General features: G+C 49.2%; 2 protein-coding genes and 1 long non-coding RNA gene across 9 annotated transcripts; 1 reads left to right on the top strand and 2 right to left on the bottom strand.

Moving 5' to 3' along the window:
• Positions 1–372: 372 nt before the first annotated feature.
• On the top strand, positions 373–3054 carry LOC139795815 (ribonuclease CL2-like). Of its 6 annotated transcripts, none has more exons than XM_071742918.1 (3): positions 373–505; positions 964–1413; positions 2014–2360. In XM_071742918.1, the coding sequence occupies exons 1-2, from the start codon at positions 500–502 to the stop codon at positions 1399–1401; spliced, it is 444 nt and encodes a 147-aa protein (XP_071599019.1). In that variant the 5' UTR covers positions 373–499; the 3' UTR covers positions 1402–1413; positions 2014–2360. The 6 variants fall into 6 exon arrangements, with proteins under 6 accessions (XP_071599019.1, XP_071599017.1, XP_071599016.1 ...); XM_071742915.1 differs by lacking the exon at positions 2014–2360 and adding an exon at positions 2619–3054 and having other exon boundaries at positions 393–511; XM_071742914.1 differs by having other exon boundaries at positions 393–511.
• Positions 1033–2279, bottom strand: LOC139795817 (uncharacterized). Its single transcript, XR_011725708.1, has 2 exons — positions 2154–2279; positions 1033–1835 (listed from the first exon to the last, which is right to left on the bottom strand). It is a non-coding gene; the product is annotated as an uncharacterized lncRNA (long non-coding RNA).
• Positions 3055–4161: 1107 nt separating the features above from the next.
• Positions 4162–25950, bottom strand: PRAG1 (PEAK1 related, kinase-activating pseudokinase 1). 2 transcript variants are annotated; one of them, XM_071742910.1, is made up of 5 exons: positions 25553–25950; positions 22325–24162; positions 13076–13233; positions 8953–9686; positions 4162–5476 (listed from the first exon to the last, which is right to left on the bottom strand). In XM_071742910.1, the coding sequence occupies exons 1-5, from the start codon at positions 25874–25876 to the stop codon at positions 4439–4441; spliced, it is 4092 nt and encodes a 1363-aa protein (XP_071599011.1). In that variant the 5' UTR covers positions 25877–25950; the 3' UTR covers positions 4162–4438. The 2 variants fall into 2 exon arrangements, with proteins under 2 accessions (XP_071599011.1, XP_071599012.1); XM_071742911.1 differs by having other exon boundaries at positions 22325–24013; positions 25553–25688.
• Positions 25951–26894: the final 944 nt, after the last annotated feature.

The raw sequence follows: 26894 nt of genomic DNA, 5'->3' as shown, positions 1-26894 counted from the left end.
GTGGGGCAAAACACATCCTGGCACTTCCCAGGGGTGTGGATTTGCCTGCAGGAGGACACAGGGGGAGGGATCACACAGCTCCTGAGGAAATGCAGGGCAGCCATGGACACACAAGATCAGCCAAGAGGAGCAGGAGGGTTTGTCAGGTGCTGCAGAGGTGATGTGGACATCCTGTCTGTCCCCCAGGGAACGAGGTGTCTTGCCCTGCCACCTGCTTGTCCTGCTCCCCACAGGACAAGTGGCCCAGGCCAGGATGCATGGGTCCAAGGCAACATGGACAGGGGCACCTAAGGGGATGAGCGCAGACAGACACGTGGTTTGTTAATGACTACCTAATGACCTTGAGGAGGCCACAAGGGCCTCCTGGACCTTGCTTTTTGCCCTGCTCCTCCTCCTGGATCCTTGCCCATTTGGCCCAGCTGGGGACAGTATAAAAGAGGCACAGAGGAGAGAGAGGGATCCTGGAAACCCGGAGGCCATAAAGGAAACTGAGGCACACATGCAGGTGCAGGTGAGGGATGTGTAGGGGTGTCTGTGGGAGGGGACTTGTGAGTACTCAAGCATGCAGTGGGGTAGGGAGGATATGCAGGGAATCCAGGTGTTGGGACAGGTGGTGCATCTGTAGGGGACTCAGGGACCTGGGGGTGAGTGGGATGTGGGGGGGTTGTTCCACAGGGGACTCAGACTTTTGAGGGGCTCAGAACTATAGGAGACCCAGGTGTCCGTCGGGTGTTCTGTAGGAGACCCAGGCATCCAGGTGGTATCCACAGATGGCCCATGTGTTCAGGGTATGGGGGGCGTGTGTGTCCCTGTATATTTAGAGGGCATTTCAAAGTGACCTGGGTTGTCTTGGACTAGGAATCGAAGAATCAAGGAATAGGATTTTAGACAATCGAGTGTTCAGGGTAGGGTTTCCAACTGGGGACCTAGAAGTCCAGACGGCCTTGACGTTGCTTCCCACAGGTGACCATGGCAGGCTGGACCCTGTGCGTGGTCCTGGTGCTGGCAGCACTGCCGGGGGCGGTGGCTGAGACCCGCTATGAAAAATTCCTGCGGCAGCACGTGGACAACCCCCGGACGTCCACGCTCTCTGCCCACCGCTACTGCGAGACCATGCTTGCACGCCGGCAGGTGACAGCCCCGGGGAGGCCCTGCAAGCCCTCCAACACCTTTGTGCACGCACCCCCCGAGGAGCTGACGGCTGCCTGCACCCAGACGCCTGACGCGATGGGGTTCCAGAGCACCCCGACAGCCGTGAGCCTCACCGCCTGCCGCGCACGGGGGGGCAGCACCCGCCCCCCTTGTGCCTACCGGGCCCGGCAGGTCCAGCACCACGTTCGTGTCTCCTGCCTTAATGGGCTGCCCGTGCACCTCGCTGGCACCTATGCACCCCCACAGTGAGGATGGACCCGGGTATGGATTATCCCTCCCCCTGCCTGGGTTGGGGGGCTCAGTTAGGGCCTGCAATAAAGGAAGTGGCACAGGCCTGGGCAGCAGCATCGGCTTCTGGGGGGGACTTGCGATCTTGCCCTTCTCTGGGGGGGCCTCTGAACTCCCCAGTCCAGTCCAAGATGGACCGGTCCCCTCATATACTTCATCAAACCCTGGGTTTGCCCAACCTGCTGGGTGTCCCATAGGCTCTCATGGCACCTCTGACCTCTCCTATGTCCCCCATGTCCTTTGACCCCTCTTCTTTCCAGATGCTGCACAACTGCCTTGGGTGCCCCCTAGCCCCCTAAGGGTCCCTCTGTGCCCCTGGATGTACATCCAACTCTCTCCCTCTGATATCCTGACTCTTTGGGTGTCACATTGCTTTCCAAGATACTTGGGATCTCCTTACCTGAACTCCCTTGGGTGCCCCCAGTCCAGTCCAAGATGGACCCCCCTCATATACTTCATCAAACCCTGGGTTTGCCCAACCTGCTGGGTGTCCCATAGGCTCTCATGGCACCTCTGACCTCTCCTTTGTCCCCCATGGCTCCCCCCTTGTCCTTTGACCCCTCTTCTTTCCAGATGCTGCACAACTGCCTTGGGTGCCCTATAGCCCCCTAAGGGTCCCTCTGTGCCCCTGGATGTGCATCCGACTCTCTCCCTCTGATATCGTGACTCTTTGGGTGTCACATTGTTTTCCAAGATACTTGGGGTCTCCTTACCTCCCACGTGCCTCACAACCCCCTCGGTAGCCTTAACTTTCCCCAAGCCTGCCCCGTGAACCTTTATGTGCCCCACATTCCCTCTCCCAAGTGCCTCTGACCCCATCTGGGGCCTTTCTGGGGCAGAGAGGGCACTCCGGCCCCTGCAGGCCCTTTGCCAAGACCTGTATCAGTGTTTGACACTAAACTGAAACTCTGCATGCAGAATGGATCCAGCTTTGGTTTATGTGGGTTGGCTGAATGTTTTTCTACTTTTTGTAACCCACTAAGTACCCAACCCAAGCCTTGCAAGCCATTTATCCCACATATAATCTCCCCCTTGCCAGCACAGCTTGGATTTGCCATGGTCAGGCCCTGTCTCTTTCAGAGAACTGCAGAACTGCCTCCAATTTATTCCCTATATCTGTTCTTAGAAACTGAGTAATCTCTTAATCTTATCTCTGAAAAACTTCTGGGCTCCTTCAGGGAGGTTCTCCACCTGTTTCATCACTTTGCTGGCCCCACATGAGACCAAATGCAGCAAGCCAGGGCCAAACTTTGCAGGACAGTCCAGAGGACAGTGGTTCCCAAGCCAGAACGCTCCTGCCACCTCTGCTGCAGGGAAGTGGACCCAAGAACCAGATGCAAGAAAGGCAGTGTACAAAAAAATCCCTGGTGGCTGCAGTTGGAGCCATCCCACATACTTTGAGCAGGCAGAGGCGTGCATGGCCTCCTCCCTAAGGGGATAAGGGGAAATTCATTGCAAATGGGTGCCCAGCCAAGGAACCATCCCCTCCCATCAGCAGCAACCATCGTCAAACAGATAAAAATATAAATCCAGGTGAGGAGCCTGGAAAAGATTCACAGAAAGTGTATGAAGTGTCAAAAAAAATTGGGAAATTAAAATTCCCCCATGAAAGTAGGCTGGGTCTGGAAGTGAATCAAGGCTGGAAGAAAGCACTCATTAATTTCTCCCTGTTTTGAGCCAGAAGGTGAGTAGCTCAGCTAGTGACATCTTATCTCAGCCAAGCTGATGCTAGACTCACTCCATGTGTTCCAAACCTACTCCTTCTCCAAGGGCTGCAAAACTGGTGCCAGCAAGAGGGCAGCTCATCTCTGCCTCCCATTGGGGTGGAAGAGTAAAAGCAACACACAGCCTTTTACAAAATCACCTTTTCTGAGCAGCAGCACAGCTTCTTTCCTTCTGTCCAAGCTGAGTTGGCTACTGTATGTCTGGAGGGAGGAAAAGAGGCTGGAGGGAGGTCAGCTTCTCCCTCTTCCTTCATGCTGCTCTTGCATCATATCTGTTGGCAGGGCATGTTCACAGTGCACTTAGCCCTATGTATTTGTGATTCAAACACCAGCAGCAATAAGACCTTTCCAGATCACAGGGCAGCAGCCCTGGCCTGTCGGATGCCAGTCCATCTCTTGATAAAGGGGTTAAATAAATGCTAGTCAGAAGGGACAGGTGAATTACCAGGTAAAGGGAGGCAGCCGGAGGGATAGGGAAAGCAAAGCAGTGCAACCTGGCCCTGGCTTCCCCCGCAAGGCCTTGGAGGTAAATTGGGGATTTTCCATTTCATTAACTTTACAAGGGGTAATTCCCAGCACGCAGCATCATCCTCATGAACAGACCCATCCCAGGCTCTCACCCTTTCACACGGCTGCACCACTAGACAGGAAAATCATGTATTAGTATCTAACAAAGGTAAGAGCTGATACTGAATTCCCCACAGTAGATAATACAGCTGATACACACAAACAAGCCAAATTTTTTTGGTTTTTTTATAGTGAGAAACAAAATCGACACCAAAACCCATGAAAGATGTGAATTTGAAAGCCCTCCTGGTTCTCCCTGGCAAAAGAGCATTATGTGAATTGCTTTTGCTCCCCAGGGGAAACATCCCACCACTCACCCCTGCTGCCCACGCTGGTGGTGTACCCAGGCAACAAACCCCTGATGCTTCAGGGGATGATGGGGATCAATGGATCATCCCACAGGCACAGAAATCAAGTCAAGTACGTTGAGTTCATTAGAAACATGCACACGCACAGGCAGGAGTTTATTAGCCTACAGATTTTTTTAAAAATCCCCCCAAACAGGGGAGGGTTCCCATCTTTTCCTGCTTGCACACCAACAGTGCTGAGGGTACTAAACGCGTCTCGCGCGCTCTGATCGGAGTGCGGGGCAGGAGCCAAACGTACATTTGCAGCTGAGATTCAAGCCCCTTGCACATAAAGGGGCTGTGTACCTTTAGCCACGAGGCCTCTGGGAGCCCTCAGCTGCCTCCGAGACACCTCCAAGGTCAGAGCAGCTGCAGCAGTTTTAATGTGTGTGAGAGGGAGGCCGGCTCAGCAGATGCTAAGTACTGGCAGCACAGCCAGTCCTCCAGTTCAATGCTCCTCTCGATGTCCACAGCCCTCTCTGCAAACTTCATCATGAGCAGGGCACGCTTCATGTCCACCCAGTTCTGAAGCACCCTGCGGAGAGCTTCCTCGTGGCTGAGGGGCTGCTCCATGAGGTCTTTCCGGGGCCCCCAAAGCAAACACTGCAGCATCCACTTGGCCTCAGTGATCCGCACACGCTTGATGGGATCCGCTTCCAATAGCAGGTGGGCCAACTGCTGGAGCCCCCGGGAATAGATGGACAGGCTGGGCAGAGCAGGAAGATCCTCAGGGCTATACTCCTGCTCCCTGAGGTGCACCTTCTCCTCGAAGGGGTTGGGCTGGTGCAGCAGCTCGTAGATGAGAATGCCAGTCTGAAACTCATCAAACTTCTTGTACTGAGAAGCTGACACAATCTCTGGGGCCAGCCGGGCCTGACTCTTCTTCAGTTTGGAGTCTTCGGTTCCTGGTTTCTGTTTGGCTTTCAAAAAATTGCTTATGATGAGGCGGGGCAAGTGTTTGTCATCTTTGGCTTTAACGCAGCTCATGGGGGGCTTGCAGGGGACAAGCAGGAGATTCTCCAGGCACAGGTCACGGTGGATGATGCCGTGCTCTTTGAGATGCTCCAGGCCATTGCAGAGCTGGAGGAGCAAGAAACAAACGCGGCGTTCGTACAGCTCGGGCTTGGCTTGGTGCAGCATCACCGAGTCCCTCACAAAGTCAGCAGTGGTCTGGCTCGGCACCTCCCGGGTAATGACCACCACACAGTCGTGCTCACTGGCAGTGCGGGGAGGGTGGAGACCATCCCCACGCATGCTTTTCCCCACATCTGAGGCCAGCAGCATGCTGGAGGGGACGGAGGCCACAAAATGCCCACAGTCCTGCTGGATGTTGAAGTGGACTGGCACGGCAGGGCTGCAATAGGAAGCAGCCACCTTGGACTCCTGGGCTTTACAAATCTGTGAGGAGAGACCAAAAGAAAAGTCTCATCAGTCAGCGGCAGAGATAGGGTAGAGGCCAGAAGTTCACAGGTGGGTTCCTAAACTGAGACTTGCAAATACCAAGAAAGACATCAGAAGGTGTAGGACATGCACTGGTCCCTTTAGTACTTTATCTCCTGGCTTGAGGATATCTCTGGCCCTAAAACAAACATACCCCAACCCTACTAGATGGTCTAGGTCACATTTCTGGCAATGCTTCCTTTGCCAGGCAGTGCCCAGGAGGATGAAAGTTAGGAAGGTAGTCTTCCCACTAGTAACTTCTGGAGATGTTGTTTCATTGCCGACAGAAGAAACATGGCTTTTACATCACTGATGTTACAGATTCTCCTCTGCAAGTCAGGAGACATTCTGCAGAGAGAAAAGCAAAGCCTGTGGCAGAAGACGTGCCACCACATCTCTGGAGATGGTTAACAGGACGAGGCCTCACATGACATGACATGTTGCAAGGGTGGCCCTGTTTGGGGTGCATGGTGGACAGAGACCTCCTGCACTTTCTGCCTCCCCTCCTTGCCTCAACCCTTCCCTGGTTTTAAGTCCTGGAGCCACATTCACATCCTCCTCAGCTGCTCTGTTTCCTTGTGTTAGTGACTACTCTCAACCCCCTGAGCAGTGGCTAAGGGAAACCAGCAGCAAGCTGTACTCATTGCACAGGGAAAATACACCAGAGAGAAAGAGAGAGTGAACAACAGACTTAGAAATAAGTGAGACCGCAGCAAACTTGAGGGAAAAAGACCATTTTAGAATCTGGATTCTCTTAAACCCACATGACTTCTATCTTCATTTTATTCCGTATTTTAGCTTTATGACTGCATTAAGGACTAAATAAACTCAAACCCAGGTTTAATATAGGAGTATCCATTAGCTTATGGGGCCTTCTGGCATTTCTATTATACACTTCATTTTCTTTTTTTTTTTTTTTTTTTTTTTTTTTTTTTTTTTTTTTTTTTCTTTTATTTAGTGATGTACTTACAACTTACCCACAGGAATCAGCAACAGGCTGAAACTCAGCATAAAAGGTTTCAAACCCTGGAGCATGCCACTGCCAGTCACAGCATGCGTGCAGAATCGGACAAGAAATCAATTTTGCCTCCGAGTTAAAATAAACGCAAGAATAGAGAGGAGCTGGAGAAATAGGCTGCTTTTGTATTCCTCCAGCAATGGTTTGAATCTAGGCATTTGCAGGTAATTTGCTCACATGAGACAATACTGTGGAGATAGGGCATTTACAATCACTCTCGTCCTCTCTTTTCTAAACAAAAATACCCTGCCATGGCTGCATGCTTATTTTGTGGAAAGAGAAGCTTTGGAGAGTTAGGCAGACTGCAGATTAATGGAGCAGGACACAGGAAGACACAGAAGGTCCCCATAGGTGGAGGAGGCATTCCAGCCCTCTGCTGAACAAGCCTGCTTGTTCCTCTCCAAGATTCAGGAAAAGGGGAGGAACTCCTGGGAGAGAGCAGTCTCTGGAATAACTGCAACCAAACAAAGACAGGGAAGTTTTCACTGGCCAGCCATTCTTTGTGACTTTGGCTGCACCAGAGGCAGCCTCCACGCAACAAGCTCCAAGTAGGAGCCTGGGCCTGGTTTAGTCATGCATCTTTAAGAGGAGAAAGGAGCCAAGGCATGGAGCATATCTTGGCTTAATTCCTCTGAAGTCTTTTCATGTAACCCTGGCTCCTTCTGTTTCATATGTAGCTGTGTCTGCCTGTGCCCAGACCAAACTCTGGCTCCTGTTCCTCAGGAGGCTGCTTCGCTCAAGTCAGATCCTCTGCCCATTTTGAGCTCTCCAAGTCTAATTTAACTACACATCTGTGATCTCTTTCATGTCAGAAAATCTGCAGCAGAAGCCAGGAGGGGGCAGCTAGGAATCAGCCAGCTGCAAAGCCTCACCAGTACTCTCTCTGCCTCAGCTACCAAAGGAAGGTGGCTCAGAGGACCATTGCAGGAGGTGTATGCGTGCACACGTGTAAACACATACACAGCTTCACTCCTGCACAGAGCTCAGCCCTGCTGGACTGGTTTTGGCTTTTTTACAGCACTCTGCAGCATACCAGTGGCACAGAGCAAGCCCACATCACATGCAGGGACACAAGTGCAGTCCCGTTAAGACACTGTAATGTGCTGGTTCTGCCTTGGCAAGAATTTGTGCACTACAGCCATAGAGCTGAGCCTCTGAACCCCACCCTAAAGCAGCAGGCAAGAGCCAAGGTGTGTGCGTGCCACAGGGAACCGCAGATTGAAAAGGAGCACTTCAGTTCATCACTCAGATCTCAGGTTTCAGGAGGAAAGTTGCAATGGATTTCATTGAAACACACAAGAGAAGCTGCAGCTCTGAGTGCAAGATCTCCTCTAACTCCATCCCAGTTATTTACAGCTTCCCTCCTGAGCTGATTGTAGTTCCTTTAGAATTTGGCTTTAAACTGGCTTTAACTGGCTTTAAAGCTTTCACTTAGTTCTAAGACATCCCCTTGGGGTTTATAACAGTGGAAAAGATTCAGCAGAGATTTTTAAAATTCTTCTCTTGCTTAATGCATCTCTGACAGTGCTTTTTTGGGAATTACTTTAGGTTTTGAAAACAATCTGAATAAGTGGCAATGAGATGCCCTTAGGGTTAAGTCAGAGTAGAAATTAAAGGCTCTGTATTCAAGTAGTAACATGGGTCAAGAACCCATAATCCATAGGATGTCCATGGAATGGAATGGATAATCTTTCTTATCCAGATTTCAAAGAGCTGAACTATTGCACTTCAATTTTCCATTTCAAACATGCATTCTGTAGAGTTACCAAAAAATATTCTAGACCTGAACTTACACAGCATGTCTGGGTCAGCCTTGCACTGTTTAGGATCTGAAACATCTTAATGCCTGTAGTATCAAGATCCTATAAGCATTCACTTGGTTTCTGGGTCAGACCTTCCACTTAAAAGGCAGGCAGAGGCAAAAAAAAAACCTGTCTTTTGATCAGCTTTTCATCAGTTTGTCTCATCAGAGGTGAAAACTTCTGAGTTTATAGCATAGTATTTGCACAAAGATTTTCAGAGAGAAAGTGGTTGGGTTTCAGGCCCTACAAGTCTGCAGCAATAAACATCTGACTGGAGTAGTTTTCATTGTGACAAATACCAAATTAACCTTTGCAAGCGGTGCGGGGAAAATGACAATTTTAGAAGGGGTTTTGCTTGCCAAACTTCACTGTCTGATAAAAAGCCAAGCAGAGAAAAGAGGCTATTGTGTGCTGATGCTGCTTCTCACTGCTGTCCCACTAACCCTGCTTCCCGACTTTCATTCAAAACCAGAAAGGAGGAAAAGGAAACTGGAAGGCTGAGCTCCCAGCTCAGCTACACACCCCCATGCAGCCTTGGACCTTGCAACTCTTTGCCTCATCCTCTCATCTGGAAGATGGATGTAAGCCTGGATACCTCCTGGCTGTGGGCTTACCTTCACGGCATAGGTGGTCGAAGGGTCCTTGGAGCAGGTGGCACAGTAATATATCGCATCCCCCGAGTCACAGCAGGGCTTGTTGCAGGCCAGCTTGAAGAGTGACCAGTTGTTCTCACTGAAGTGCAGCTCGTTCTTCTGCTCCCTCATGAAGCAGTCCTCACATTTGGCAACCAGGCGGCGCAAGGACTCTGCGTAGAGAGCCCCCAGCTTGGCGTACACCCCCTCCTTGCTGTCGATGTTGCTCAGGAGGTTGTGGAGCTGGAGGCTGGAGCCTGAAGATACCTGGCTGGACACACTTAGCTGGGAGGAGGACTGGAAGTTTCTACTGGGCATGCAAGCCCCTGTGTTCTTAGCGGTGGCTGAGCCCCAGTAGCCATTTCCTTTGGAGCCTTTCTCCAGGGACTCGGAGGAGGAGAAGGCACCTGGGCGTCCCCCCATGCTGGCCGGGTGGACGAAAGGAGACTCCTCTCGAAGGCAGACATTGCTCTCGGAGTGGCTGACATTCAGCCTGGGGCTGGCAGCACCCGCTGCTCTGCCTGAAGATGCCTGTCCCCCAAAAAAGCCATCTGGGGAGGACACTGTCCTGCTCACTGTCTTCTTCAGGGGCAGAGGGGGTGGGCAGCTGGGGGCAGAGGAGGGACCATCCTCACCGGAGGCAGGGCTGGAAGGGACAGGGGGAAACACGTGGCTCTCAGCAGGAGGGGGCGAGTGGTTCGGCTCAGAGGAACGCCCTAGGAGACAGCAACGCACAGGAAGATGGCATGAGTGGCTGGCAGCACAGGCCCCTCTCCATGTCCCTGCCACACTCACAGGCTACCTGCTGGGAATAAAGCAGCAAGCCAGGTTACCTCTGAACCCAGCATGCAGTCCTCATCTATTCACGACTGCAAAGCTTCACCAAAAGGGTTAGGGATTCAATCCAGTTTAATACAGCAGCATGCAAAGCTGCTGCATTAAAAGGTTTGCAAAGCTGCTGCATTAAAAGGTTTGCAAAGCAGGCTGCAACCAGGCATCTAGAGAAATGCCACCCCACAACCCTCCCCCTGCCCACCACCACTCCCCTATGAACTGCATACACAGTAGTAAAAAACTAGTAGAGGGTAAATATTTAATCTGTGATCTCATCCACAGGGCAGGAAGAATGAAGCACTCAGGATACGAGGACAACCTGGGAGCTGCCACCCAGTGCTTCAGCAGTACAGCATGATAAGGAGACAGTGACTCAGTGACACAGCTCCAGCTCTCCTGCTGTACCAGAGCAGCCCAAGAAGTACACTGAACCTGTCTCTCTGCCTCACACTGGCTAAGGGTCACTGGGCAAGGCCTTGGATTTTGGCAATTTCCATTCTGAAAAAATATGGCCTCCCTACCACCACCTGTCCCCCCCAGCTTATTGCCAGACCTCTTGCTCAGAGGGCAGCCTCGCCCACTACATACCACTAAACCCTAAGCAACTCCAGTTGCCATCTGCACATGGGTTGGGTTGGGATGGCTGCCTCATTTCAGGCAGCTGTAGCAGCTTTTTTCCTACCCTGGCCAGGCTGGAGAAAGATAATACTGTGGCATGTCAGGAAAGAAGGAGGGGGGGAAAAAAAAAGAAAAAAATATATTATTTGACACTGAAATAAGGAGCAATAGTTTCAGGTCACAGAGAAAGAACAAATGAATGAAGAGTGGAGGGGTCTGCAGGGAAAATGGAGACATAATTATTTTAGAGGATTTTCTACACCACTTGAATTACCAGCAGCACTCTTGCTAAACTTGCATGCAAGTGTAGACCTTGAAAGGTGCATGGTGGGTTTTGCTCCAAGCAAGCTCAGCAGATAGTGGGATCTGTTACTTTCTTTGAAACTAGCTTCCAAAGCTGCAGAGTGGTAGAAAGCCATCCTTTCTCCTCAAAAGACTGCCTGCAAGTGTTCAGCTGCTAGCAAGCACTTCCTCAAGCTGACTTTCTCCTTGCTCCACAGGAACACCCCGGGGCAGTTTCAAGTCAGCCCGAAGCAGGCTCTTGTCTCTGTCACAACCCTCCTGACTCACCAGCTCTCACTAGTAACCTCTGAGTATAGGAGCTTGGATTCCCGAGGTCCCAGCCTGTCCCAGTGTGTCACATGCAGGCTCAAGGCCATACCAGCTGTGCCAGAACAGCAATACCTGTTAGCTGCTCACCACCTGAGGCTGCATGAGGGGAGGACAGATCCCCTGGTCCTCAGCTACCAGAGTGGATGATCCTGTGGAGATCCCTCATGAGAGGGACATGATCCTGTCCCTCCTCAGTAGAGTTTGGTAGCATGACACCAATTTTTATTTGTTCCCTCCACTGCCAAGGCTGCCTGTCTGCTCCTGCTGCAATACACCCCATCCCCAGGAATGAGCAGCACTGATCTCACCCTCTGCAGAAGATGGGCTTACCGTGCAAGGCAGTACCAGCATCTCCTTTCTGACAACATGCTCAGAAGTGGCTCTGAAGGAAATGCTGGGAATCAGCTTATGTCTCTCTTGCCTCAATTCCTGGGGGTTGAGCTACCCGACTCCCGCTTGGGCTCCGCCTCAGGTGTCTGCGGGCATTACACACCCGGTCACCGAGCAATTGACTGCTCTCCAGTTTCAGCCAGTCTGCAGCTGCAGAGTTAACTACAGAGCCTGTTGCTCGACAGAGATGCGTGCCCCAAGCTTTCATGAAAACCCAGACATCTTCATCACACCCTGGCAAGCCCACAGGAAAGATCCCCTCTGTTAAAACCCTGTCCAAAGCTACAGACATCTCTTGCCACTTCCAGTCCAAACGCCTTTGTCAGAGGATACAGCCAAGAGACATTCTTTAGCATGCAGCCCAAGAGCAACTTTATAGAGGCGTCTGCCAGGACACGCAGCTGAATCCCTGTTTCAAGAGGCAAGATTTACTTGACAGTCTTAGAGAAAGAACGTCAGCACTGGAAGCTTTGGCAGCTGCCCTACATGCTTAGCCCACAAATGCCAAACTGCTCTTACCTTTATTTTACAATCTGCTGGGCTCTGCCCCAACAACAAGGTAACAAGTGAAACTTTTTCACAACTTTCCTAACAGTGCTCTGCACCTTCAGCATAGAAACCTTGTGCATGTCAAAGGCTTAAAAGCACTCCCCCCCCCCTTCATATTTTAACATCTGACAGCACAGCGAATTAATTTGAGCTCACCTCACTCAGTGATTAACTGCATAGCTTCTTGCTTGTATCAGCAAGAAAAATTGCACTGGAGTTACTCATTTAACAACTCAGCTTTCCTGAGATGAGTTGAAACAGTTGCTTCTGTTAACAGAGGCATAGAAATCCTCTTGTCCCGTATCATATTTGACAGCAGATTGCTTCTGTGCCCAGCAAGCAAAGATCCAAGGTATGAGTTCTCCCTGTACCATTTTCTGGCATGGTCTCACTCTCTGACTCCAAGTTAGCAGTGGAAAAACGGAATTTCCAGAGCTCTGGCTCTGAATTTTATTTCTTCACATTGTTGCTCTTGGAAAGACAGAACTTCCACTACCTGAAGGTTGCTTTTGCAAAGGAAATACTTTCTGGGATGCTGAACACGTTAGTGCATGTCTAAGTTACGCACTGATGAAAAAAGTGACTTCATAGTAAGTATTTTTTAATCTCAGTTAAATGAGTGCAGGCAGATTTTTTTTCCCCCTTCAAGAAAAAACTGGAAACACAATGAGAAGGACAGATCACATCTAGCACAAAACTCCCTCTGGTATTCTTCAAATCTATGGAGAACTTTCAATGGCAGGGCTACTTGTGACCTCACGTAACATAGGAAGCACAAGCAGGACAAGGACAATTGCTGTCAGACAGAGCTTTTATCCAGACAAGAAGAGAGCTACCAGATGACTGATTTTGGCACTTGCTAAATGAAAGAGGAAAAAGAGGAAAAAGCCATGATGGTGGCCTGACAGCCATATTCGTCTTAAGTGCATCGAGAGGCAGAAGGGTAGGAAAAATGGCAATATAAAGGGTTGCTGGGGACACTAGGTGATCAGACCCTCATGATGGCTGCTCTGAAGATGCTGCCCCAGCAGTGGCCCTCAGGATGGAGGTGACTCCCTCCTCATGTCCAATGGTACCTCTCCCACACCCAGTGGTCACTTACTGCCATCACTGCCAGTCTGGGTGTCCGACTCGAGGCTGTCAGTGGAGCCAGCTGTGAAGGTGACATGGACACTCCTGAAAGGTGGGCTGAGACTCTCAGCAGAGCTGTTGCTGACCCTCTCCAAGTCAGTGTTATTTGGGTTCATTTTCAGAGCATGCCTAGAGAGAGAGAGAAAGAGAAGAGTCAGCAGATAGATGGTCTGCATGCACTTGTGCATGGACACTCAAGCCAAGAGCAGCCTTAGCTTGGTCCCTGCACTGTGCAGCCCTTTTACCACAAGACAGAACCTCATTCCTGTGCACTTTTCTTCTTTTTCCAGCACCTGGTGATTGCATCCCACTGAGCACAGACACAGAGCAGGTTATAGGCTTGCAGCCCCCATACAGACCCCCTGTGCCAAACCAACTGTGCTTGAGCTGAGAGAGAACCACTGAGCCAACAGCATCTGGCCCCAGTATGCATCTCCTTTGTCTAGCACATGTCCTGGACCACATGTCATCTTGGCCACCACCACTGGGAAATGGGTACCTAGCAGTGCTTGCCTTCAGTAAAGTCCTTAAGGGAAGGGAGTGGCATCACTCCTCCCATTTTACAGAAGGGCAGGTTGAGGCTGGGTGTCAGAACACAATTCCTTCATGGTGGAGGCAGAGATGGAAAAAATAGCCCCTCCCTAGTAGCTGTTGTCTCTTCAGTGCATCAGAGTCACAACTGACACCTTCCAAAAGAAGAAGCACCTTTGCAGAAAACTGTCTGCCAAGTGTCTGCCAAACTCAGGATCTATCATGATGCTTTTAATGTAAGACCTAGAGATTTCCATGAAGCTTCCATCTAAAAAAACCAAATAAAACAACAACAAAACCAAAAACAAAACCAAAAACCAACCAAAAAACACACACATAAAAAAAAATCCAAGAAGAAAACCATGAATTGGGCTTATAACCTGCCAGGTCACAGTATAAGTGATCAGTTGCAGGCAAACAGGACTTTTCGCTATGATAAAGAATTTCCCCTGCATTTTCTTCATTTTTTTCTTCCTTGGAAGAATCAGGCAGCACTCCAGAGCACTGACACTCCTCGCTTAAAGTTCAGACTCTATTAGACAGAAAATGAAGGTTATCGGTCCACATTTTTTAAGCAAAACTGCCAACCTGCTGATAAAATTCAAAACATTGTTGAATAAGAATATAAAAAGGTTAGTGGCAGACTTGTGTAAAAGAAAAAGGACTTCCACCAGCTATCTTGCTGGAAGGTATCCGGCGTTTCCTAATCAGAGGGCTGAATGGCTGCTGAGAAAGACAAACAAAAGACCTGCACGGCTGTTTTCTCGTGGCACGCTGTTCACCCACACAGAATCCCTCCTCTTCCAAAACCCCCGAGCACAGCAGATGCCACGAGCGACTTTTATTTGAAGACTGAGAAATGTTTCGTTCCCCATCCAGACAAAGCACTTACTCTCATGTCCACACCACCACATGGAGAGCAGAATGTATGAGAAGCCCGGAAGAAACTTCTGCCAGACTTCCTCGTTTGCCTGAACAGCCTCAGTCTAAAAATACTCAGGGGCTGATGAAAATAAGGCTCTAAAAACCACCTCAGATGTAATTGAGCAGAGACACTGGTCTTCCACAAGTGATGAATTTGCCATGGCAAGCCTCTTGGGGATGATTTACAAAACTTTGCAATACGCCACACAAGTCACAGTTAGAAAACAAAAAGAGAGAGAGAGGGTGAGACAGAGATTGAGGTTTTCAACTCTGTTGCAATTCATACTGTTGAAAGCAACCAACTGGTCTTAAATTTATTTATTTATTTATTTTTAATTAGAAAGCTAGATCTTTATCCTACAACTTTCTCAGACACTTAACTTTTAGTAATTTGGGGGCGGGAAAACCCCACATGGGCTGCACACCCATACGGGTGGACTCTCTGACCCGGCAAGAATCGAGGAAACGTTTGAATCCTTAAGAAAAGAATAATCTTTTGCAAGACAGCCAGCCTCAATCTGCACAGACGAGAGGTTTTCTAACACATCCCTCCCCTCCCCCCCAACCCTCCCAAGTCAAGTTGGTGCATTTCTGTCTCCTTCCCATCACTCAAACACAAATCCACAGAGCTGCCTTACCATTCCCGCACTCAGAGAGGGATGGGACTTTGCTCGGTGGGGTCCAAGGTCCAAGGCATGCAGCCACACCTATGCCTCCAAGCAACCCTGCTGGCTCCTGCCTTTGCCCAGCTCAGCGTGGTGGTGAAGTCAGATGTAGAGAGAGCCCCGTTTCCTCTCCACACCACTGTGACTTATGTAAAAATGCAGTTCCTGAACAGGCACACTGAAATAGACATTGTTTGCTGCTTAAACGACATCCTGCTCTTGTTTCAGATGTTACGGCTGGGCCAGCTAATACTGCCTGGAAATACATCCGCTTCACATCTCCCTCTCTGCTTCACATCTCCCTCTCTGCTTCACATCTCCCTCTCTGCTTCACATCTCCCTCTCTGCTTCACATCTCCCTTCTCCTCCTATGAGCTGCCTGAAGCCCAGGCTGCAGCCTGCACAGGACACGATACCACCCCCTATACCCAAGAACTACTGAAAACACTTTCTAGGGTCAAACGCTCCCAGCTCAGTAAAATTCCACCCATGAGCTGAACAGCTCATTGCTGTGATAGCCTGTGGAATCCTCATTTACAGCTAATCCCAACTTCCCCTTCTTTGCTAGTGTTCCTTCCACCACGCATGACTTGAAAGGCACAGGTGGCTATTCTCCATCTCACCCTTTTCACCAAAGGATAGTGGAAATACAGAGCACCAACCCATCTTAAACCTGAAAAAGTGCTGCTGTTACTGGCTTGCTAACAGCTGTGGGCTCTGCTTCCCTTCAGAAAGATGTAACAGTGGTTAATTTGCCTCCGTTTCAAAAATCCATGCTCAGCACCTTAAGTGTATTGGGCAACTTCAAGAGTAGCACCAGAGCTGCCTCCATGTGCCAGTACATAAAGAACAGGTCACAACAGATTCTCTCGATCTAATAACCTAAAAAGACAGGATTTCCAGCTCTGCAAATTATTCTGGTGGCTTTAAACACACTTCAATTTCTCAATATCCTCCATGCAACGTGCTGTCATATTCAGGCAAGCCTTCTCATTCACTATTTCCCAGTTCCCTCACCCTAAACAATTTCATCCATCTGGCTTTCCATACAGTTCTCTCAGTCCTGCCTGAAACAAGTCAAGGTTGAAAACAGTGGTCTGTGGAAAAAAAAACAACCAACAAAACCCCCAGCCCAACAAAAAACAAAACCAACCAAACAAAACCCCCCTACACACACTAAAAAAACCCCACACAAAAACCCCAACAAAATAGTTTGGCATTCTATAACATTGCAAAGGGACCAGGATCATTTGCCACATCCCACATTGCATCTCTGACCAATGCATGCTTTGTCTCTCCCATGTTTCGTATTTCAGCAATAGCCACGTATTTAATTTCACATTTCTTAACAAAATCAGGCCCACGTGATGCTGCTGTAGGACTTGAGCATTGTCCACTGTGTGCCTTGCACTTCTTGGAGAGAAAAGTGGAGATGGGCACCAAAGCATGGCCCCCCTAACACAGCTTCCAGATACCACCCCAGGGATCCCTCAGACAGACTCCAGGCATTCCTTTGGCTTGAACCAAAGATTTGATGTGCAGATCTGGTTACCTTCCAAAAGTGCAAAGGGCAAGGAGGTTTGGAGAGGAGGAAAAGACCACTCAGACACAAGAGCTGGAAGGCTCCCTCGTGCTCCTCTCCAGCAGGCAGCACACATGCAGGCTGCTGGCAGTGGTGGAGGAAGCTGCAAGGATTCTCTCCCCTGTGCAGAGACCCACTCATGATGTGTGTTTGCTCTGCAGCCCCATCTCAGGGTCTTTTTCAGCCTTGCTGTGCCAGCAGGAGGTGGTTGCTCCTCAGCACAGACACTGGGACTTGAGCAGGGAACACGAATGCTGAACTTTATCAATCGTGCAATAGGGGAAGGAAGCAGAGAGGACCAGAGAACACAGACACACACACAAACCAAACCACTCTCCAGGAGAAGGCTGGTGGTTATGTCAACAGGACACCCACTTCCCAAAATGAAATGCTGGCACTGGTGCAAGGCAGAGAGAAAAGCCAGACTGCCTTACAGCATCAAACACAACACATGGTTGGGCAAAATTATTGCAAGAGGAAGCACCATTGTACCATATGCTCGTCTATCATGAAATGTGAATAGTTCTAACTTCCTCCTTCTTCCACTTCTTTCTGCTGGATGCAGAGGGCAGGTATAAGGCAGCATACAGAAGCATACAACGTTTGAGGCTTGGATTTGTACTTATCTTTCTGCTAACAGCTGGCAAACATGGGGAAACCAAAATCAAGCTGAGAGAAAACACTCCTAACTCTGTCCAGAGGACTACAACACTCGTCCCTGTACCAAAAAGGTTTTATCTAGCACAGGCTAAAGGGTCTGGAGTCTGGAGATACAAAGGAAAATTCAGAGAGGGTGCATAATTAAGATGGTAGATGGGTCAAAAATTAAATCACTCTGTGGTGTGATGAAGAGGACAAAGAATTTAATTTCAATTTCTAACTCTGTGCTTTCTTTAAGTGGCAAAATATGAAACACACAGAGAAGCCAAAGAATTGTATTACAAAATAAACAATATCCCTTAAAAGATTGGTTGATAAATCACAACCCTTTAAAAATGATCCACTGGCAGAAGCAGCATGAGAAATTCCCAATTAGTTTCAGACAAAAACCAGAGGGGGAATCCAAATGGTACATTCCCTCCCTGTACTGCAGTGTGATATTGCTTTGCTGCTTGAGCCATACCCTCCTTTCTTTGCTTTATTTACTTATTTAATTATTAATTATTTAAATAGACTCCATACAGAGTTTGTTATTTATTTATTATTCTAATAACAATAAATCTGGCTTCTCCTAGACCAAAGAGCAAGTCTCTGCTGTTATCCACAGTCATGGATTAGAGGGTCAAAATTTGGGACTTGTGTGATTTCTACTTGAATTTGTAATTGCAGCAGCAGCTGCAATTACATATATCCATCTGCTTTTTTTTTCTTTTTTATCCATATATCCAGTCTGCTTTTGTCACCAGTGACAAAACAGCTCCAAAGAGAAATGGGTGCCTTGGGAATGGTAAGAAAAGGGGAACACGCTGTCTCAGGTGCAGCACTGCTTCATCACAGACTGATTCCTGGCAAGAAACACACAGCACAGTCCCCCCAGCCAGCACCACCTCCCCAGCAAGGAACAATCCTGGCTCTTTTCCTCGTGATCCAGTTGCCAACTTCATCTTTTTTTTTTTTTTTTTTTTTTTTTTTTCTGTTACACTCTTCTTTTCTGTTCCCTCTGGCAACAAGCAGCAGCAGCAGCAGCACCATAGCTTGCAGTCTTGGCACACCTCAAGCTCATTTGTCCTGGCTGTTTCCAGCAATGGTGAGTGTTGGGGTGTGCCATGTTACACAGCTTTGTTACCCCAAGCAAGTGCATTTAGCAAATTTCAGAAGCTGTCTATTGCACTGCCTTTTGAAAGTGCCATTAATTATGATGAAAACAGCTCAAGAGCCAACAGCTCAAGATGCAAAACAGCATCAGCTTCCTTTCTTTAAGAGGCACATGAAATAAATTAACTGTCAGGGTTTTGCATGCTAGAAGGAACTGTGAGGATCATTTAACCTGACCCTTTGCATAAGAGTAACATAAATTTCAGCAAAGATTCATTCCTTGTGCCAAGAACTTGAAGGTCACGCTACAGCATTTCACACCAAAGAACCTTTAAATTGCCATTGTACATAGAAGTCCTGGGGATCCGAGTGCCCTTGGTGAGCCCCTTCCTGAGCCAACTAACTTCCCAGTTTTTGGAAGAAGACCAGCCACCATCTTCCCTTTCCAACCTCTCCTCTTGTAATTAAACTCATTTTCCATTCTGTTTCAGACCATTGAAACCTTAAATATCTATAACCTTCCAAACAAGTAAGGAAAAAGGATTGTCTGAAGCAACAGTCACAGGAGATCCAAAGTAGCTTTATATGGGACAAAATAGGCACAAATTCACTATTTTACTTTTTTGCACCAACTTTTAAAGCTCCCTAAAATCACTCCTTCCAGCATCCTAAGTGACAGCTTACTGCAGAAGTTTCCTCAGCGCCTGGCAGGAATTTACCCTCCAGAAAACTTTTTTCTCTTTTACTTGTTAGAGCCAAAACGAAAAAAACAAAATCCTCACTTTTTCTTTCTCTGCTTCGAAACGAGTTTGAACACACAAGCAAGTTTTCTTTAAAATAATCTATTACATTTCATTAATAAAGTCAAACAGGCAGGCTTCATTCTCCAGAAGGAGAGCAAATACCTTGCTGCAGCTTGTGATCCAGAAGGAGTTACACACCATTCCTGCAGCTGAAATAAACCCTGATTTGCTTAGGCCCAAGCCTGTGCCACAACCAGGTCTACACTGGCTTCATCTCCATCCATCCATCCAACCAACCAAGGTGCTTTTGCAGAGAAGATCCTGTGCTGAGGTGCTCTGTCTTTGCAAGGGACTACATAAGCATACCAGAAGTACAGGTGGTCCTTCCATGACAGACCAACACCTGCTCACAGATTTCCAGGACCTAGGATAGTATGGATGTGTCTCAGAGTCATTTTTGACTCTTGCACCCAGTGTGCAAGACCTCTTCCTTTCTTCAGGCATTTTTCTGCAGCACAGGAGGAGCAGAGCAGACGTTCCTTCAGCACTGGGTCAGAGCCATGTCATCACTCAAAGCTGCAAGGGAGGCTGCCCAGGTTAATACAATCCCACTGTGGTGACTTTAACCACTTGTGCACGTAGCCATCCCTCCCACCATCACACGCAGGTAACAACAGCCTGGCTCCTGCATCAACACGCTCAGAGAAGCCACGATTTTAGACAAAAATGAGAGCACCCTCAAAGCAAACAAACAAAGCACCCAGCTGGGTTTGCAGGGCTTGCGAAACCTGCCCTCTGAGCAAATTGCTCCCCAGGCTGCGGCTGCGCGGGGGGGGGGGGGGGGGGGGGGGGGGGGTTTGGAAGCCAGAGAGAGGACTGTGCTCTTTAAAAAGGCATCCCAAGGCTCAGCTGCTGGCCTCAAGGCATTTAGGAGACAAATACAAGTACCAAAACCCATGGCCTACAGCAGGTAAGAGCAGAGCTAGCACCCACCTCAGCCACTGGCAGGATTTACGGCACTGCCAGAGATCCTGGTCATGGATGCCACGTGTTCCCTGACCTCAGTTTCCTTACACTTCCACACAGGCTTTCTAGCACAGAAATGCTTTCAGGATGACTCAGAAGCAACTGGTACAGTAGGCACAGGCCAGTCACACCAGCAGCATGAAGCAGCCCCTCCAGGGAACGAAAAAAAAAAACCAAACTGCTCCAGACCCCTCAGGATGGATCGTAACTGCACATGGAGGCCAACAGCTCCACTTCTTGCTCCTGGCTTGGAGCACAACTGGTCCAAGTCACCCAGCCAAGGAGACACCCTGACATATCAGAGAGCCCCCTGTCTCTGCTCCCAGCCCTCATGAAGGCAGAAAGGAGACTCCAACCACTGTCAGAGAAGCATCCTTGCCCCAGTATGGACAACGACCTCCACATGGCTGCTCTCTCATGAGCAGGAATAGGCTCCTACCACTGCAAGTGGAAGATGCTGCTGAGTGCCACCACCCCTCTGACCTGCCCAGTGTCCTTTTCTCCACAGGGGGAGGAATCAGGTCCTAGAGGACTTTCAACAGACAACTTGGCATTTCCTAAATGATCACTGTTCGACAGCATATCAGCTCTGCTGGGCCTCAACAACACCCTCACATGGCAAATACAACCCCAAACCACAGACTAACAGGAGACACCGAGTGGCAGCAGCCATGAAAAAAACTTCACAGGATGAAAGCCAAAGCACATCTTAGTGTCTTCTTTGATTTTAAAGGCAATAAAACTCCTCTGTGTGCTCACTTGTGGGCCTGTTCTCCAACTCCAGCCGGCATGCAGCATCACAGCAGGAAGCCCAGCATTAAGAAGAACTAAAGCATCTTGTTCATCCTTTCCCCTTTCCTTGAGAAACCTAATTTGTTCACCTCTTGTTCAATTTAAAATGCTAGTTCCCTGGGCTAGCCTACCCTAAAAACACTGAAAATTCAGTGTGAGAACAAAACAGGGGATGGGCTGATTCAGCCACAGTCTCAACCTGGAGGTCATTGATGCCTATGCACCCCAAGCTTGACTATGGACCCAAGAGCAAGTTCTCCTCCAAATACTTATCTCTCAACTTTTAAACGAAGGAGCAGGAGGTAAATGTTGTGCAACATGTAGTTCCAGGTAACAAAACTGACACACTTACTAAAGCAAATACAGGACACTCGCAGAATGTGAAAAAGTGTCTCTCCCCCTCCTTCCCCCCCCCCCCCTTTTTTTTTTTTTTTTTTTTTAATATACACACAGCTGCAGATACTAAATGCACACAAAGTATCGGAAGCCTGCTTTCTTTTAATTGCTTAGCAGAGGTACTTCCTTCCCAGATGGGACAGCTCTCCCTCATTCACATTTGTTTTGTAGGGTCTGCTGTCACTCTCCTTACAAACCTCACTATCAGGAGAGCAGCAAGGGGAAGCCAGGTGGCTCCCAGACATCAGCACAGGTTAGGCAAGCTCCAGTTACCTGCTTTCAGGCAATGAGTCCTCCCTGTGAAATTACAGCTACAAGATTCAACTTCGAAAGCAAAAAGACCTCAGAACCAAGCTGAAAATGAGGATTTCAGAGGCCCTTGCTATTAAACAACAAGAGAAGTTGTTCAGTTCCAGCTACAAGAGGAAAATGCAATCCCAGATTTTGTATCCTATTCAACGACAACACACAAGACAGCATAAAGGTGACCAGGGAAACACCAGCTGCCCCAATCATGGTCTTTGTCCACTTGAATATAGGGGCCTAAGGCTATACCTTGCAGCCCTGAAGGACTTTTGCAAGTACCTAAACACAGCATTTGAACTGGGATTTGCAAAGAGCCAACAGCTTTACAAAGTTAAAAAAGAAGTAGTTTTCCACCCATGCTCCTGAAAGCCCATCTTTTACCAGAAAAAGGAATTTAAAAAAAAGAACAGGAAGCACCTCTTAGTCAATCAGTCACTGCAGCAAACATCCCAATTGCAAATGGTTAACAGGCCCACACCCACACACTCAGAGGGCTGTACCTGGACTGCTTTTTTGGAGGTGGTGGCGGTGGTGGTGCAAACTCCATGCCATGGCTCTTGTCTTTAGGGAAATCAAAGGAGAAAGATGATGATTTGCTGATCCTAGTCTGGCTCTCCAGCACTGGGCCATCATCCACGAGGTCAGCACCAGTTCTTTGATTCTCAGCTCTCGCTGCCCATGGGTGTGTTAAGAGCTGCTGCTGCTCTTCCTCCTCCTGCTCCTCCTCCTCCTCCTCTATCCGGCACTGTTTGGTCCATGTTGGGGTGTAGTATTTCTGTCTCCTGTCATAGGACAAGCCAGCCAGGGCTCTGCTGGACTCCTCTGCAGAGACCCCGTTGACGTGAGTACATGGAGAAGGGGACACTCCACAAGCACCTGAATCTGTACAGTTCCGTGGCAGCAGCTGAATGCCAGCTCCATCGTGGCTACTGTCATCCCCAAGCCTTGCCCCATGGGAGCTCACCAGGGGCACATGGTTTCCCTCGCTGCCCAGCTGGCTGTTTTTGGACAACTTTGGGGGAATGGCTGGACTCTCAGTAACTGAAGTCTTGGCAGGAGCTGCCAGATGAAATCTCGGGTTGTTTTCACTTCCAGATGCTTGCAAAATCTCTCCAGACTCAATGGCAGATGGTGAAGTCCCAAAATCAGGGTGAGAAGTGGGGCTGATGCATGGCCACTGAACTCCCACTGCTGAGTCAGGGCTGCTGAGGAATATTGTCTTGTGATCATCCTCAGTGTGTGCTGTCATTATAGTTATCTTTGCTGCCACCTGGCCAGTGGAGTCCTGGTATTCTTTCTCACCACCCAAAGCCCAGCTGCCATCCCTCCACATCCCATCAGCTTGCTCCTTGCCAGTCCCACGGGCCAGCTTCTCCACTTTTGCCTGTCCACCAACAGCCTTCAGCTGCACCTTCTTCCTCTTGGTGCTCTCGGCATAGATGGGATCACCACGGGCTGGCTCGGTGAGGTGAGGGGGCTGTGGTTCCACCAGAGCCTGCTGGGGAGTGCTGGAACCCTCAGGCTGGGGGCCTCGGGTGCCAGAGGACTCTCCAGGGAGAGGCGAGTCCTCATCCTCCCGGGATAAAGCAAAGGCAGCCACTTTGCTGCTCCCCGTGCTCTCAAGGAGAGCAGCAGGCTCGGGGGGCTTTTTCCTCTCTGCACACAGGGCATAGGGGAGGGGATCACCTTGGTCTTTCGTGATGCAGAAGGCCACGTTCACAGCTCTGCGGTCATCTTCACTGAACTTGACGGCCCTGCCACTTGGCCTGGGAATCTCTGGAGCATCCTGCTGCCTCCATCTGCAGGGAGCAGGGCTCTCCTTCTCACCCCTCACACTCTTGCCCTCCGCACAGCACGGCTCCCGCAGGATGGGGCGCTCTCTGCAGCAGTCAGTGATGGAACAGTACTCACCCCCTTCACTCTCGAAGCCAGAAGAGAGGTGACTGCAGTTACCCTCCAAGGGGAGTGCTGCTCCTTCTCTGGCTTGGGAAGAAGGGTTTCTGCTGGAGTTTGCCGACCTTCTGTCCCCCAGGGTGGGCAGATTAGGGCAGGCGGCAGGATGCGGCTGGGCAAACTTGTCTCTGGGTCTGTCCTGCTGCTTGCCCACCTCACCCACAAGCACCAGGCTGTGGATGGAGACGTTTCTCTCCACTCGACTCTCCAGGCTGCGCAGACCCACCATGGAGTAGCTAGGAGGACAGCAAGACAAGCAGTCACTCGGCGGGTTATGAAGGAAGGGCTTTCTCACACCACCGTTGCCAAAATTGTCGAGGCAGATTCGCTGCGCATCTCCTGATTTCAGAAGGAGGTGTTTGCCAGAAACCATGCCCCAGTTGACCTGCACAGGCCAAAGAGACAAGTGCACTTGTCAGGGTGTGTGTATGCAAAATGAAAGAGAAATATATTGAAAAAAAAAAAAGTAGAAAAAAAAAAAAGCAAAAAACCAGCTCTACAGAAGAGTCCTCCGGCTTTCACAGCCTATTTTGCCCTCTGCTCATCTCTCCAATAACTACTGCAAACCTTTTCCACTTAAATTACAATTATGCTATTTCCTGGATCATTTGCAATCCTTGCACTACCAACAATAGCAATGCACAGAAATAAGGCATTCTCCTTTCTCTTTCTGTGTGTTTGCTGCCAGAAACGTGTCCAACCTGTCATCCTGCCTGCAAATCACCGTGCAATTAACAATTCAGAGAGGGAAGGAAGAGTTGCACCTCCCTCTGCTTATTTTAATTTCATTTCATTTCACACTGCTAACTATCATTTCATTTCACAGACAGATTACCACAGGTTATCCTGGGATAACAGCTTGGTTATGCTCAGCAGTAAGGACTGGGGAGCAGGCAGGGAAATGTATCCAAACCCTTCATCCAAGGGATATCTATCCTGCTTGCCGAGGGAGAGGATGAGCAGGACAGGCAGGAGGGTAACACGTGCCTGTGAGGCAACCCCCATCCCAGGGTGGCAGAACCTGCTCCCACAGTGCAAAACTCAGCCTGGGGCCAAATCTGCTCACACAAATCAAACCCCACTGGTGACAGCAGCCTGCACTCCTGTGCCCTTTATCCCCAGCAAAGGAGAGCAGTGGGAGGCTAAGGGGAGAGACAGGGAGCTCTGACTGTTCCCTGGGGCAAGGGTGAGAGATATGAGCACACCTACACCATGGGCAGGGTGACAGCAGGCCAGGCTTCAGCTGGCATCGCTGGGGTAGTGCCAATATCAACGTGACAGGGACAGGAGTGAATCACCCATCTCTACTGGAATTCATGCCACTGGGGCTTGCCAGTTGCTAGGCAGACAACAGTGCTACACCCAGAGGGCACTACTGCTCTGGCAAAGCCTGGGGGCCAACAGAGCTTGGCTAGGAAGGTAGAGCACTTTCGTCCTCACCTATGAAGACCATAGAACCAGTTAGCAATGCCTGCAACCAGACAGTCTTTCTGATGTATCTTCCCAGGAAAAAAAATTTAACCTGCATACCCATTGAAAGTCCAGAAGTTCCTAAACAAACAACGTATTTTTAAGCTCCTTTGTGCATGGCTCGTGAGCAAGTGCTCATTCAGCTTCAGCCAAAGATACTTTGAGAAGCCAATATATGGCTTGAAAACCTGAGTCAAGACCAGAAGGAAAAACAAAGGGAAGGAAACCATTTTAACAGATATTCCTAGCACTCCAGAGGAGAGGTAAGTAACGGGAAGTCATGCTTTGACTGGATTAATCATTACCTGTGACAGATCTGCATTCATATTCACATCCGCCCACGTGTCAGAAACATCTGAGTTTATCATAGTTGGCTTCACAGCAATTGTTGGCTTTGAGAAGGGGGAGGTATTTACACCTTCGTCTTCCAATGCAGAGCTCTCAGGCTTGGTCCTAAAGCCATTCGGGAGCACGCCACAAGCTCTCACGTCCGGGGGTGTTTGCAGCTGATGGGAACTCTTTGGGTTGAAGCAGTTTTTGCAGGAGCCGGGCTTCCAAATGTGTTCCACAAAGTCACTGCACGCAGACATCTTCAAATCCTCGTGGCTCAGCCCAAGAGCCCTCTGCATCTTCTGTGCTGTCCTCTGTTGCTCATTTTGTGTTTGCTTTGCAGAGCCGCTCCTAAAGATGCCCCTATTTATCTGGAAAAGCACAACACTGTCTGATCAGTTTGGTTATGTCCACAAATGAAAAGATTTTTAATAGGACAGGTGATAATTACACTTACTCTGCCTTAATCACAAAGGCTTATTGTTTACAATATTTTTTTTTCACAGCTTAGCTAAAGCCCACACAATCACTTTAAAAGCCTCAACTTCTAAGCATAGCTCTGTAATGGAGAAGACATCAAGCAAGCAACATTCCTATGTGATTTAATTCCCAGTTTAACGACCATGTATAACCAGCCTAGTGCAAGGTTTAGATCAAGGAAAGAGGTCTTGGAAATAGCTGTTCACACACAGCAGAGCCAGACAGGAAAAATTCCCTCTCCGAAGTGGCATCCTCTCACTCTGGAAAATAGAAAGGCCCAGAGATACAAGAACAAGAATCAGTGACTGTGTAACCAAGGGGACCGGCAACAACCTTCCTTCACCCAGAAGCACCACCGTGATTACTGCTGTGGTACACAAAGGCTTCTCTCCCACCCAGTGCAACAGCGAAATGCAATCAGCAAGGCTGGGGCTGGCACTGATCTGAGCAAGTGCCTGGCAGAAAGCTCTTATCTGCTTTGCCAGGAGCCACAAATAACAGTGTCAGCCCGCTGAAACGATTCATTGTCTGCTAGGGGAGAATCGTTTTGCTCTTGGACTACTTACAGACAAGGATTCCTTCCCATCTTCCTTTCCCAGGAGGAAATGCCCCAGGAACAAGACATTCCTGCATTCCTGTGCCCCCACCCCCCCTCCTTCCCCTCACAGCCAGGTCTGATTGCGCTCAGCCAGGAGCTACCTGGAGCTAACAACTTTGGAGATACTTCAGAGGAGGACTCCCACAAAGCTCAGTAGATTAGAGGTGAGAAGATCAGAAAACACAGCTAGATCAGGAAAATTGCAACCGGCTGCTACGGGAGTCAGGACACACAAGTAC

Source organism: Heliangelus exortis, chromosome 4 (assembly GCF_036169615.1).
Source record: "Heliangelus exortis chromosome 4, bHelExo1.hap1, whole genome shotgun sequence".
NCBI lineage: Eukaryota > Metazoa > Chordata > Aves > Apodiformes > Trochilidae > Heliangelus > Heliangelus exortis.
The sequence above is the reverse complement of the archived record's forward strand: the minus strand, read 5'-3'. Positions and strand labels throughout refer to the sequence as shown.

Bases quoted from the DNA above. Each gene is read 5' to 3' on its own strand.
- PRAG1 (XM_071742910.1), bottom strand. From the start codon at position 25,876: ATGCAGAGGGCTCTTGGGCTGAGCCACGAGGATTTGAAGATGTCTGCG. The intron at 24,163-25,552 runs GTAATGATTAAT...TGGCCTGTGCAG, and splicing joins TGAATGCAGATCTGTCACAG to GTCAACTGGGGCATGGTTTC. The intron at 13,234-22,324 runs GTACAGCCCTCT...CTCTCTCTCTAG, and splicing joins CCTCCAAAAAAGCAGTCCAG to GCATGCTCTGAAAATGAACC.